This window comes from Prionailurus viverrinus, chromosome D4, assembly GCF_022837055.1.
Source record: "Prionailurus viverrinus isolate Anna chromosome D4, UM_Priviv_1.0, whole genome shotgun sequence".
Taxonomy (NCBI): domain Eukaryota; kingdom Metazoa; phylum Chordata; class Mammalia; order Carnivora; family Felidae; genus Prionailurus; species Prionailurus viverrinus.
This window is the reverse complement of record NC_062573.1, coordinates 54,725,558-54,740,536: the sequence shown is the minus strand read 5'-3', so window position 1 is coordinate 54,740,536 and position 14,979 is coordinate 54,725,558. Positions and strand designations below refer to the sequence as shown.

The following is a 14,979-nucleotide window of genomic DNA, read 5'->3' as shown; positions in this document are numbered from 1 at the left end:
AGATCATTTGTTTACTTGTTTTCCTTTGTATATAGGGAAATAATCTCACCTGTTTCACAGGGGAAAATAAAGTAAAGTAGTACCTCCTTAAAAGTAGCATGGGTTTGTTCCTTTGGAGGATCAAATTAGTGCCTCCCTAGAAATAAAATCCACTGTTGAAACAAGACCCCACTTTATTTCCTTAGTGTAAAATCTGACAATGTTTTCCTTATCATAGAACATTGGAGTCACAATGGGGTTCCACTGTGCTTGTTTCTGAACCCTACAATGTCACTCTATGGGTGCACAATATCTATGTCCCTATATGTTCTAGACATTTTTAGAAAATTTAACATAGCTATCTGCAATAAAGTGTTATGAAGAGTTGGAGTCTTACCTCAACCAGGCAAAAGCCTGATTAAAAAGATCTTGTGCTGGCCCTGAAGGTCAGTATTTATAGCACTATATTATTTATAAATAATGTGAGAATTATTATAGCAATAAAAGTTGGTGTTCCAAAGAATGGGCATATTAGGGATGGCTAAATTATGGTGACATTGAGACCATAGGTCACATCTGAAGCTTCCTTTCATACCAGTGGAAAATTACTACCAATTTGACTGCAATGCTATAGGAAAGTCTTGAAAGACATAGAGAGCAGTGAGGAAATTTCTATACATTTAACTAGGAGGAGAAATGAGGAAGACTAGGTGGATCCAAGGGGGCTGGAAGACTTGAATGATCCAGCATTCTTGCTCAGTCTCAACGTTTCTGCCTAACTTATTTTTTCCTCTGAATCTGACTAAAGTCCTGCTTTCAAATAGAAATATGCAGCTGAAGAAACTCCTGCGAGAGGATGAGATTGGATACTGTGTCTTCTACTCTCTCAAAAGAGAACGTGTCAGGTTAATCACAAATCATGAATCAGACCTTAATCCCCAAGCCCCTCCACCCTTCCCATAAAAGATCAGATAACCCTGTAGTTCCCTGTTCAAATCACTGCATGGCCAAGGCTCAGACAATTGACAAATTTAAGAGACAGCTATAGGAAAGTCTCACTCTCTTGAAGGAAAGTTTTAGAACTCAGAATTGTTGGAGCACTCTCAGGAACTATCCCTATGGAGATAGGGTCCACTTGATTGCCGGTGAATACAATCTTATCACAAGACCTGTGACTTTTTTTTTTTTAATTAACACTCATTTTTGAAAGACTGTATTCTATATGATGTCCCTACCTCACCCCTTCTCTGATTTAAATGCCTCCTCCTCTCTCCCCGTATCTCACCACTGCGTCAGTGCAGTTAGGCATCAGCAAATTAATGAGAGAGGAGGCCCCTGCTCTTGGGCACCCACAGGAACTTACTCCAGCTCCAGACACACTGTAAACACTTTCATCTAACGGAAGATAAGCTGTGAAATCGGATTTCTGAACCACAAGACACTTGTGTAAAAACTGCATTCCATGCCAGGCTTGAAATGTTCCAAAGCTCAGTTCGTTATCAACATCCCAGGTGGTGCAATTAATAAAGAGCTAGCGTGGGGTCACTGGCACAAACAAGGCAGCTCCTTAGAACCTGAACTTCCTATTTGTTCCATTCCTTGGGTAGATAACGCCTGTTAATTACTCTGGAGGTTTTGTTAGAACATTCTATCTGGTCTCCCTGGATCAAGCTCTCCTCTCCAGATCGCCTTATATGGGGAACTGAAAATAATCCTCGTTTCAATGAAATTATTTTGGTGAGGAGAGAGGGAAGATGGCAGCATAGGAGGACGCTGGGCTCACCGCGACTCCTGCTGATCACTTAGATTCCACCTACACCTGCCTAAATAACCCAGAGAACCGCCAGAGGATTAGCAGAACGGAGTCTCCGGAGCCAAGTGCAGACGAGAGGCCCACGGAAGAGGGGCCCCTTCTGAAGTGGATCACCTAAGGAGAAGCCAGCTAAGCCTGCCCCTCCTGCCCCTGTGCACCTTGCCTACCCACCCCAGCTAATACGCCAGATCCCCAGCATCACAAGCCTGGCAGTGTGCAAGTAGCCCAGACGGGCCACGCCACCCCACAGTGAATCCCGCCCCTAGGAGAGGGGAAGAGAAGGCACACACCAGTCTGACTGTGGCCCCAGCGGTGGGCTGGGGGCAGACATCAGGTCGGACTGCGGCCCCGCCCACCAACTCCAGTTATACACCACAGCACAGGGGAAGTGCCCTGCAGGTCCTCACCACTCCAGGGACTATCCAAAATGACCAAGCGGAAGAATTCCCCTCAGAAGAATCTCCAGGAAATAACAACAGCTAATGAATTGATCAAAAAGGATTTAAATAATATAACAGAAAGTGAATTTAGAATAATAGTCATAAAATTAATCGCTGGGCTTGATTTAAATGCCTCTTAAACTGGAAGATCAGTTTTCATTCAAAAGCTGAGTTAACAGGTGTTTATTACTCTAGGAATCAATCCACTTTTAAAAGTTCAAGTCCACTTCTGGCTAATTCTGAAACATTTGAGATGGGAAAGAGCTCAGAAAATGATTTTCAAAACCAGTCGTCTAATCATACATACTGTTTCTGGCTATGGGCAAGAAATTGATTTAGTGAAGAAAAACCATTCTGTGGCATTTGTAATATAAGAACTACCAGGAGAGTCTCACTCTGCTGGAAGATCTCTTTGTCCAAAAAGTATCAAAGATGCAAGTACACTTCTGGGCAACTGGGGGGAAGTAAAATAACCTTCCCATCCTTTGATAGACTGCCATCTCTCTCTCTTTTTGTTTTGTTTTCCCCGTGTTTTAGCACTTTAAGTGTTTACTTTTTTTCCTTGAGGTTTGTTTCATATAGCATAAAATTTGTGTAAATATTTTTTTCTTTCTTTAGAGAAAATTCATTCTTCTGGAGGTCTGTTAAAGTTCTTAGGCAACCTTCAAACGACTAATTATGTAGAGATTATACTGGGAAGGAAGCAGATTCTATTCAAGGGTGATTACCATGTAATCCAGACAGCATAAATAGTAATGTACTTAGTGCAGAAGAGTTTGCAAAATGCACAACCATTTTTTGGCTATGTGGCCTGGGGAAAGAAGAAGAACCCACACACTTGTGATTTATGAGTCCTTCATTTCTGTTAGGAGCTATCTTATTTACATTTCTAATCTTTTCCTTATGAGAATAAAAATAATCTTTGGTATTGCATGTTTCTTCTTCCCTTGACATTCTGCATCCTTGGGTCAGTGTTGGACTGCTTAACCCTGGAGTTTGTAGGACAGCATTGTGGAAGTAGAAGAAAAGCCACTAGATTTAGTTGGCTGGAAGGCAAGTTTTACCATGTATTTCTATAATCTTTATTCCTATATTATTTTCAGTTCCTGCCACACAAACTTTTGCACTTTGGAAAAACATAAAGATCTAGTTTTCCAGATTCAAGATTTAAGATTTCATGTTTGAAAATTCACTATGTACTTTCCTTTGGTTTCAAATTCCTCTACTCTTAAATTAATAGTGGATTGAAAGATACTAACAAAAGGTGTTTAAAAATTGACATTTAATTGAGACTTTTCCCCAAATGGAACCTGAAGAATTCCAAAGCACTTCCAAAGAGAAAGTTGGCATGTGTCTCAAATACAGACCAAATTTTATGAATTTGCCAATCTTAAGTATTATAAATAGTCTATTCCATCTCACTTAATTAGGGAGGATAAAATGTCTTCTATTATTCTTCATTGTGGTGACATTTAGTTGATCTTGAATGTATGGATTATTTCTCCTGTTGCTTCATATGTTTATTAACCACATGAACCATATCATTTAATATTTTGTCTCCACCCCAACACTGCACACATATTCTTATGTACTCAAAACTGACACAAACCTCTGAAGCTAAAGTTCATTGTAATAATTCTACAAAAGCATCATCAGTCAGAATAGACTAGAATATGCTGCAGCAACAACAAATGAAAATATCATCAACTTATAGCACCCTGGGATTCAAGCAAATACAGCATTCTCTAGATGGCATAGTGCTTATATCATGGCAGAAAATGAGAGATATTGAACCACGTGTGGGGTCTTAAAGCTGCTGCTTTGAGGGGACATGCATTGCTTTTGCCCACATTTCATTGCTCAAAGTCTTATGGCCACTCACTGAAGAGAGAAGAAGTGAAATACTGGGCAAACAATAACATAATCTCCACAGGAGACATAGGGGTTAGAAAGAAGACATATTGGAGCAATGTTTACTCTGCATATCCTTTCAGCCTTAGGCCAAGCACTTAACAGCCATTATTCACCACTTCCCTGTCTCTCCTAACCTTGGGTATGATTAAATTAATTGGTTAAGGAAAGCTGGTATGTATTTCATGTGATTAATGCCTTGGAAAACAATTGCCATAGATTGCATTGATTTGTTTCATTTTACATACTTGAAATTAGAGGCTTATGAAGTCTACATGCAAATTTATGCAAAGTGAAATGCAAATTCATATTGTGAGCTATGAGTCCTGGCACTCCCCCCTCCCCCTAGAAAAAGAACTGCACCATTGAATATGCATGTGCTGCATATGGTGCTGCTCTTTTCAAATACCGACTCAGAGCCAGCAGCCAAATAAATCCCAGTGACATCGACTGAGCTACAAACAAAAGTTTAAAGTCATTTAAGAACAAAAATTGAGCTCCAAAGTCTCAATATTTTTAGGGTCAATATCTTCAAACAAGATTTGAGTTAACAAATGCACTATTCCCTGGACTGAGCTCTGTGTAGATGGGCAGAGGCATATTGTTGAACAAAAGAGGTACTGGTGGAACCCATCCTAGAATTTCATTCTCTTGATTACTTGCTTCTGGTGATCACTTGGCTGACTGGATCAAATAAATCTTCATTGCTACGAGCCAGTGCCCATGTGTGCTGACAATATTTCTCCCTCATTTGTACCCATCAGTGGGGGATTCTGGTTCCAAGATTCAGACAGGGAGTGATTATTAAGATAGTCTCAAAGAGAGGAACAAATTTTGCACCTGAGTGCTTTCAAGTCAGGCATAGGGGAAAAATTAACCACTTGTAGGAATGCCAATTAGAAACAATATTTTGATTGGCCTGCAGGTGGTACTCAGATGATTCTTTGGAGCTCATTCTGTTCTTGTGAGACCCCCAATTTTGCTTTGATACTAAATACATGTAAAATATTTTTGGTAAATGTTTATAAATAAACTGATAAGGGGCACAGTCTCAAGAGGGTTCTTCTAATTTGATGCTAATGAATTCAGTTATTTAGTTATTCATCCATTTATCAAATACTATTTTGGTTACTCTCCAAGTACCAGGCAGGGACCTGGGGGTACAAGAATGAATGACAAGCATCCCCTGTCCTTGAGGAGTACCAACCAATCTACTGAGCTACCTGAAGCTTTTCATAGTGTCAAGGACACTGTCTTTGGGTGGCTTTTAAAACTAAAGGCATATGAATCACATTAAGAAATATACTAGGTGGGAGGAGGAAGCAATGATAATTTTTTCATGTGATGTTTATGGAACAATCCTCCATTACAGCAACTGTTTTTATAAAAATCTATTCAGGAAAATATTTCTCAGCCACAGTTTAGGTTTCAAACAATATTTAGTACAACAAAATTTCAGTACAATAAATGTGTTTCAAATGTCCCCTGGAGTTTGTCATAATAGGATTTGACCTATGAATTTAAAAAATATGCCCAGTGGTTTAGATATTTTACTTATAAATAATTTCCTAGAGAGAATGGAAAAGGGAAATATAAGCTATGTTGGAAGCATAAAATGACCTAGGGGTTAAGGGACATACATCTTCTCTATTTACCTTTGGACTGTGGCCTTAAGACAATCATTCAAGGGGCTCCTGGGTGGCTCAGTCAGTTGAACGACCAACCTTGACTCAGGTCATGATCTCATGGTTTCTGAGTTCGAGTCCCCGGTCAGTCTCTATGCTGACACCTCTGAGCCTGGAGCCTGCTTCGGATTCTGTGTCTCCCTCTCTATCTGTCCCTCCCCCACTCATGCTCTGTTTCTCTCTGTCTCAGAAAAAAAAAAAAATAAATAAATAAATAAATAAATAAATATTTTTTTTTTTAAAAAAAGACAATCATTCAAAATTGGCATACCAGTGACAAATGTGGCACAGTCCCCCACAGAGATCAATTCAGGAGTGCAAGTTAAGTCATATAAGCTGAGAGGCAGTCTGATGAAAGAAACAATCAAAAGATGGCTATTTTTTTTAAGTTTATTTATTTTGAGAGAGTGAGGGATGGGGAAGGAGTAGCAGAGAGAGGGAGAGAGAGAGGGAGGGAGAGAGAGGGAGGGAGAGAGAGAGAGAGACAGAGAGAGAGAGAGAGAGAGAGAATCCCAAGCAGGCTCCACACTGTCAGCACAGATCCTGACATGTGGCTTGATCCCACAAACCTGTGAGATCATGACCAGAGCCAAAAATCAAGATTTGGACACCCAATAGACTGAGAGAACCCGGTGCCCCAAGCTATTATTAACAAAAGGAATAATAATCATTATAATGGCACTAAGTCATAGTGTTTAAATATACAGTAAGTACTGAGATAAGAGCATTTATTTGTTACATCAACTCAATATGTTCATTTTATAGGTTATGACACTGAGGCTCAGACAGGTATATAAAGCCTGGTATTCAGTTTGGATCCGCATCCTCTTTTTTCCCCAGGTGTTAAACTTCTTCCTGAGGAGATCTTCTCTCCTTCAGCTGAGAGCCAGGGAAGCTGTCAGAACAGGAAAGTACACATTAGCTTAACCTCAGTGAAGGGCAGTTTATAGAAGTCTGCTCATATGTGGCCTATTCAATGAGCTCAACTAATCCAATCAAAGGACCAAAAAGACTTCTTCTTCTTTTATTCTTTTTACTAGAAAAAAAATCATGGAAGCAGGAGAATGGAAGTGACCCCTTTCTGGTTTCCCACATCTTAGCATGTTTCAAGTTTGTGGTTACCACATATAGTAGGTTGAACTGTACAAGTTCTAACTCCAGTACCTGTGACTGTGGTCTTATTTGGAAACAGAATTGTTTATATAGTTAAGTAAGATGGGTTCATGCTGGAGTAGAGTGAGCCCTAAATCCAATGACTGGAACTTTTATAAAAGGAAGAAGACGGAGATTTGGACACAGGGACAGACTACATGAAGATGGAGTCAGGGATTATTAGTGATGCAAGATATAAGCTACAGAATACCAAGGATTTCTGACAACAACCAGAAACTAGGAGACAGTCAAGGAAGGATGCTTCTCTAGAACATTCAGAGGACACACAGACCTACTGACACCTTGATTTTGGATTTATACCCTCAGAGCTAGGAGAGAATAAATTTCTATTGGTTTAAACTACTTGGTTTGTGGTATTTGTTATGGTAGCCCTTGGGAAGATAATCTACCACATTTCTTGTCCCTCTCCATTATATCCTCTGTATAGCCACCATCTATTTCAGACTTTTGTCTCCATCACTTGAACTGTTGTGGTGGGCTTTTCTCTGCTGTGGCTGCAAAGTATTCTTTCCTTTTGCAGTGTATCCTTCCCACCACTGCCAAAATCATTTTTCAGAAATCCAGGTCCAACTATGCCATACCTCTACTGTTCCAAGTTTTCAGTCATCCCTCAACATTTGACATGCCCATCTGTGGACTCAAAACTCCCCATGAGAAGGGTCTAACTCACCTGCATATTATTGTGGTCTCCCATGTCTTTGTCATCTCAGTCCTATGAATCGATGGTTAATACTCACAGTTACTATTATTTCTTAAATATGAATTCAGCCCAAATGGAAGTTTTGCATGCTGTTTCTTTTAACGTTTTATTTATTTTTGAGACAGAGAAAGACAGAGCATGAATGGGGGAGGGGCAGAGAGAGAGGGAGACACAGAATCGGAAGCAGGCTCCAGGCTCTGAGCCATCAGCCCAGAGCCCGACGTGGGGCTTGAACTCACGGACCGCGAGATCATGACCTGAGCTGAAGTCGGACGCTTAACCAACTGAGCCACCCAGGCGCCCCTTGCATGCTGTTTCTATGCCTCTCATTTTTCTTCCTTGTTACTTCCCCATATTTACATACTACAATCTTGCTGAATGTCACCGTCTCCTTCTCTTTCAACTCTGAGGCCCATGGTTGTCCTTCCTGCCTCACAAATGCTATTTCCTCATAGCCTTTCCCAGTTGTACTAATTTGGTGGTCCCTTCCCACTAATGACACTCTCATAATTTCCCCCTCCATTAATAATAATTAAAATTTACTGAATTCTTCCCATGTACCAACCACTGTGCTAAGAATTTAACTTACACAGATTATTACACTTCATCCTCACAACAATCCTACTTGTTAATTTTACAGAAAAAATAATTAAGGTTAGAATTAGTTAAGTGTCTTAGTGGAGATCACATCTTCCTGCAGTTGGCTTAATCTCTGGGCTACTGAAATGCCAGTCCCATGCTGCTCATTATTACCCAATAACACCTCTGTGATAGCTTTCTTGCTCTTTAGTTATTGTGATATTTTGGCTCTTCTTGTCTCATATTCTCTACTAAATTTTCAGCCCCTTAAGAATGGGGTCTACATCTAATTTATGGTGGTTTCTCTACAGGGCTTGATGTAGTGTGGAAGACTCTGGATTAGGAGGTAAGACATATCAGTTTTAGACGAAACTCTGCCATGAAGCAATGGTATGACTTTGACCAATCATATCACCTCTGTAGATATCTCTGTGGGCCACTCTGCAAGATACAGTAATTACCATGGCTCAGAGCTTGGGCTGTATTAGGAGAGCAATATACATTGATTTAACTTAATTAAGAGCATGTCTAGTCATGACTGAGACCTTTCGAAAAACTGCAAGGCAAGAGCCCTTGGATGAAATGCTCATTTGACTAATTGTTCTTTTGTCTAAAAACATTGCTTAAAGCTTAAACTGAACACTTTCATGAAAGATCCCCTTAAAACAGAGATGAATTATTTGCTAAAGGCAAGCCTGCTTAGTTTTTTCTATTGTCACCTTAAATCAGATGGATTTTCTATTTGTAACAAGTCTTAATTTATTAAACAGCTCGCAACATACAATGTAAGGCATAATATTTAGTAGTAGATTTTAAAGCCATTTTTAAGGCATCTAGGGTAGTATCAAGATGTTTAAAGATAATATTTAAATTAAAACATTAAAAACAAAAAGATTTCTCAGCTCTTCAACCATCAAAACATTTGGCATCGCTTTCTTTCCTAGGCCCCAAATAGCCATGTAATCATCGCTCTGTGTTTTACATGCAGTTCTACAGCTAAGTACATCATTATTTAGACTCCACAGATTATATGGTAATCATGGATTTACTGTAAACCCAATTTAATTTCTACAGAATTACTGACTTTAAGGTTGCAAAACAATATTGTTTACAAGGCAGTATAATAGCACTCAGAATGATGCTGATTAGAACTAATAAACAAAGGAATGAATAGCTTTCAGGACTAAGCCTAAATAGTTATAGTGATCGATATGGCAATCAACACTTTTTAAGAGCATACCTGTTGAGCACCTGCTCTGCAGTCTCCGTACAATTTTACTAAGGATATGGACAAGAAGCAAAGAGTATTTCATTATAAAATTCAAGAATAATCTTTATAATTGGTCAGCTCATTGTCTATTCGCTCATTCTAACTAATGACACTGATCCTGTGCTTGAGTTCTTGGTTGGGTTAGTATTTGAAGAATTTCCTTAAAACCTAAATGTTGCATGTTTAATCCATTACACCCTAACCTTTCTCTCACTATAATTTTCCTATGACCAAATAAATGTGTCTAAATTTAGATGCACAGGTGGGAACATGAATGAATAAATTAATACACATCAAGTCAACAAACTTTGGGATGTATTGGACAGGAGTAAGGATATGGTTTAAAGTTAGTGGTGTTTATTGGTCATAATCTCTGGTGAATAAATTTTAATTGTTGCACAGAGATGAAAATTAGCTTAAGCAAAAGTCAACCTGTGTTGGCCTTATTTAAGGGTGGGGTAGAAAACATGTGGGGAGGATCCATGCAAACTATAGGCCAAATAAAACTTTAGCAGACTTTTGAGATCCAGATTGCAACCTAAAGAAGAAGGTAGTAGGTCTCAAAAGAAGGTGGTGGAGGGAGAGCAGGGGTACATTCTATAATTTTTCTAATATTTCCTATGATAGGAGTTATATTTGAAAGTATCAAGCTACTAGGAAATTCTGAGACTTTTTAAATTTAATAAGGATTTCATATGGTAAAAAGAAGTTGCAAACTGGTCAGGAATGGAAGGGAAGAGGATAAATTAGATCTTTTTTGGAAACAAGTGCCCCCTCAAGCTTTTTCACTCATCAGGCTAAAATATCCCTAGAAATCAATGGCAACAATCCAGCTGCATTTGAGATAGTGAATCAATTCTAAGCCAAAACATCCTTGAGTATGGGTATTCTATTTTTTTTTCATGCATTTACTCAACCAATATATAATGAGCTTCTACCACATATCAAGCGCTCTGCTAGACACTGGGGATTTAAAAATCAAAAGACAGATGTGATTCCTTCAGTCTTCAGCCTCATGGAGAAGACAGATATCCATTGAGTTATCTGAAAGAAAAATTATAAATGTTGCTTTAGTCAAATTCTTTTAGTTATAAGAGACCAAACAAAACAAAACCCCAAAACCTTGGCTAAATTAGAGAATGATTTGTTCACAGATCAAAATGGCCCAATCTATTGGTCATGGCTAAAAGCAGAGGGTTTAGAGTATATATTCTGACTTGATCTCATTCTTTCCATTATTCTTCTGTAATGGTTTCAAACTCAGACAGACTTTCTCCTTGTGTTGACAGAATGGCTGCTAGTAGCTCCATTCATGGCTTTTATCTTCTTAGTGTCCTTATAAAAAAAAAAGGCTTATTTCTTTCCCTGCAGTTCCACAGAAATCTTGAACCTAATTTGTGTTGTTCAAAATTGGTTCAGTTGCTCATTCCTGAATCAATCATTGTAGCTAACAGGATGCATATGTTTATTGGCTCAGGCCAAGGCTCACCTTGCACTAGGGCAGGATAAACTCCAATCAAATCATATGAAATGAGAAAAGAAGGGATGATTTCATAAGGAAAATTTGGATGAAGTCCTAGGCAGGCAAAAATGATGGACATCTACCACAAATCTTATGATGGCAAAAAAAAAAAAAAAAAAAATAGGTCATTCTCCATGCTCTCTCCTCTTTCTCATACGAAGCATCTTTTCAAATATGGTTATATTAAAATAATTTTAAAAGGTATTTTGAGCACCTCTTATAGTGTGTGGTGGTTAAATTTATGTGTCAACTTGGCTGGGCTAAAAGATGCCCAGACAGCTGGTAAAACATTATTTTTGGGTGCGTATGTGAGACTGTTTCTGGAAGAGATTAGCATTTGAATCAGAAGACCAAGAAAAGAAGATGGTCCTCCTCTGGAGGAGGTTACTGAGAGGACTTGACAGCTGCACCTGCACCTTGGCAATTGGAGGTCCTCATCCCTCCCCAGTTCTCGAAATGTGCATTCTGCTTGTCTTCCCTGCACCAGAAACTGCCTTAAGGACTGCACCAGAGCTGTCTTGAGTGAGTACCATGTTGTTGACACCATGTGGACAGTGTATGTGAGTAAACCCAGTTAAGCCCTCTATTTAACTTTTAATATTCTGGCATGTGGGTGCAGAGATCTACTCATCTTGAAGTTGTTCCAGTAAGTTCCCTCTCTGGCTTGTTAAAACTGCTACCTACCAATCTGGAGTGGCCTGCCTCTTTATTCATCTCCTTGCCCTCCATGCAGCAGGGCTAATTTGTAAATTAATACCCTCACTAATGTGGATGAGCATCATCAAATCTGTTGAGGACCTGAATAGTACAAAAATAAAGAAGAAGGGCAAATTTGTTCTCTGCTTGGGTTGGGGTGCACACCTTTTCTTGCCCTGGGACATCAGTGCTCCTTGTTTTCAGGTCTTCAGATATGGACCAGGACTTTGTACACCATCGATTTCTGGTTCTCATGCTTTTGAGTTTGAATTAGAATTATACCACTGGCCTTCCTTGACCTTCAGCTTACAGACAGCAGATCATGGGATTTCTCAGCCCCTGCAATCATTGAGCCAGTCCTTCATACTAAACTTCTTTCTAGTTATTAATGTATACTCTACTCATTCTGTTTCTCTGGAGAACCCTGACTAATATACAAAATAATATTTTTTAGTTTATTACCCAAGAAATAAGAGCCAAGGATCTTGGGGTCTATTTTAAACATTAAATATGCTCAACTAAACAATCTAAGAAGTTCCAATATATGTATAACATGATACATTAGAATTTAAATGTTTAAGTGCTAAATAAGGCATGAAGACATTATGTTCTACTATAATAATTAAAAAAGACAACTTCTATTTGTCCTGTATTTTGTGTTTTAAAAGCATTTTTTTGTGTTCTTTCTCAGTTGATTTTAAAATCATCCTTGTCAGTTTGTCGGGGAATATATTTTCATGACCCACATTTTCCACAGGAGACAACTGAGACAGGAAGGGGCACCAAGTTCCAAAATAGAGGTTAACAGATGAGAAGGGTATTTCAGTCCTGGATGTAACTTTTCCTCTGGTCTCAGGTGGGTCTACTCTCAGAAGTTCCTTGCAGTGGAAGTTCCTGGGTAATCACAAGCACAAGCCAAAGTGGCCTGTCATAAAAAGTCTAGCTAGCTATGTGCAGTTGTTTTCTATTCCATAATATAACTGTACTTCTTTTAGTGCTAAAGACTTTTTGCCTCTGTCTTTGAGTAACCCTGACCCTAGCTTATTCTGTGACTGTGAGTATCCCCCTCACACTTCTGACCATGGGCCCATCACTTGAATTCATAGAGCACAGCACAAGGTTGCAGGGATACGGAGACCTGAGATGTGATTCCTGGAACTGTCATTTTAAGGCTTGAGGAATTCTCTCTTTAGGGGACAGAGAGTGTTGGGTCACAAAGTAACACTCTTCTTTGTGAACAACAGTGACAAGAGAATTATTCAAGTCTTCCCCACCTCAAAAATTCCTTGAAAAAGAAGCATAGCCTCAGTGAGAAAAAAAATATATATATATATATTTGGCAAGTTTCAGATATTATGCACAGAAAACCCATGTGCTTCTTTGTGTGATCACGTGTTGAGTCCCTTTCACGAAAATATGAATCATACAGAATGGTTCTACAGGTTTTAAGTTTGCTAAAAACAAACACAATTTCATACCTTTCCAAAATACTTTATTGTTTAGCATCTTCCATGACTTTGTATTCACTAAGTACCTTACAGTTTATTCCTTAATCATCACAGAATCCTTGAAACAGTTTGGCCTGATATATTGCTGTTTTATTCTTTTTTATGGATGGGGAACCTAAAGGGAAGTCATGTTCAAAGTTACACACAAGGACCAAAGTTAGAACCCATAAGTCTTAATTACAAATATATTCCAATGAGTCTGGCTTCCTCTCTGCATTTAACCTTGGGTCATTTCATAACCTCTTTAAGTCAAGTGAGAAAAAAAAAATGTCTGTGTCTGATTTTGCCCACTCTTTATTCTGACCTTGTCACTTAGTAGTCTGGTGATGAAGGGCATGTCACTGAACTTGGACAAGCTTCAGTTTTCTCACTTGTTAAAAGGGGAAATTAAGGCATGTTTTGGGTTGTGATTACTTATAACAAATGTAACAAATGGTAATTGTTGCCATTAAGAATCTTCCCACTCTTCATTCAGCTATTTCTAATCAACATAATTTATCCAATTTTCTCATTTTACTCTGTATTGTTGTTGATGATAACCCCCTCGAGGACACAGGCTTCCCCTTATAAATTGCTTTAAAGAGTGGTTCTCTACCTTAACTGAACCTTAGAGTCAGCTGGGCAGCTTTCTGAAATTATCCACTCTTTTCTTTCACTCCAGAGCTATTAAAGAAAAATAAATAAGGGGTGGGTCTCAAGCATCATACTTTTTAAAATCTCCCCAGATGACTCTACTGTGCAAGCCAGGTTGAAAAATCTCTGCTTTATAGACATGCCTGTCATTCCTACCACCTACTTGTAAAGCCATAGCTCTCTCATTATCCAAGATGTGAGTCTTCAGCAGTTCTGGACCTATTAAAGGATAAATAAATGCATAAATTAAGACATATACACTAGGTATAACTCCTGTCAAAGATTAAAAAAAAAAAATACTAAACACCTCTGGGATTAGCTCAAGAACCAGAAGGAATGGAAGCCATCCTGAGGACTTGTTTAAGCTGAATCTTTGCCACATAGATTCCTCTAGATCTCAAGATTTCCTTATTTGCAATGCTTTTCCAGTAAATAAGATTCTACCATTAAGAGGTGTTTTTAAATTAACAACAACAACAACAAAAATCTATACCCTAAAAAAAAATATGAATGATTTAAGATGGGCTTATGAAAGGGACAGAGAGTGATCTTACATGGGGTAGGGCTGCCTGGAGCCTCAGGCATGCTGGATACCCCCTCCTCCACCACACCTTTCTGAGGTGGAGACTGGCCTGCCACCCCAGTGGGTCTGGAAAGCAGAGCATTGAGCCAAACAGGATTATTCTTAAGAGTTCAGGTAATTGGCCTTGGGGGTTTTAGACTTACTTGGGATCCATTACCCCTTCCTTCTATTCTACCTCTCTCTTTTGGAATGGGAATGTCCTGTGCCTGTCTCAGCACTGTATTTTTGTGGAAGCACATAAATTGTCTGGTTCCACAGGTTCACAGCTGAGCAGTTTGCCTCAGGATGAGTCTACCTCACTCTCACCTATATCTCATTTAGAGGATATTTTGGATGATACTTTGGGCTTTAGACTTTATAGTTGATATTGGAACAAGTTAAGAATTTGAGAACTGTTGGGTTGGAATTAATGTAGTTTGCATTTGAAAAGGAAGGGGAAGAAAGTTAGACCAAATGTGTCTCTTCAAAATTCATATGTTGAAATCCT

The 14,979-nt window shown here is 38.9% G+C and overlaps 1 protein-coding gene across 1 annotated transcript in view; it reads right to left on the bottom strand.

Annotated features, from left to right (window-relative positions):
* LOC125149873 (methylcrotonoyl-CoA carboxylase beta chain, mitochondrial-like) overlaps positions 1 to 14,979 on the bottom strand; it is a 37,188-nt gene that overhangs the window by 4,922 nt on the left and 17,287 nt on the right. The window contains 2 exon segments of the mRNA XM_047829024.1: positions 14,073 to 14,128; positions 14,464 to 14,558. Of these exon segments, the coding sequence (XP_047684980.1) occupies positions 14,073 to 14,128; positions 14,464 to 14,558 (151 nt within the window).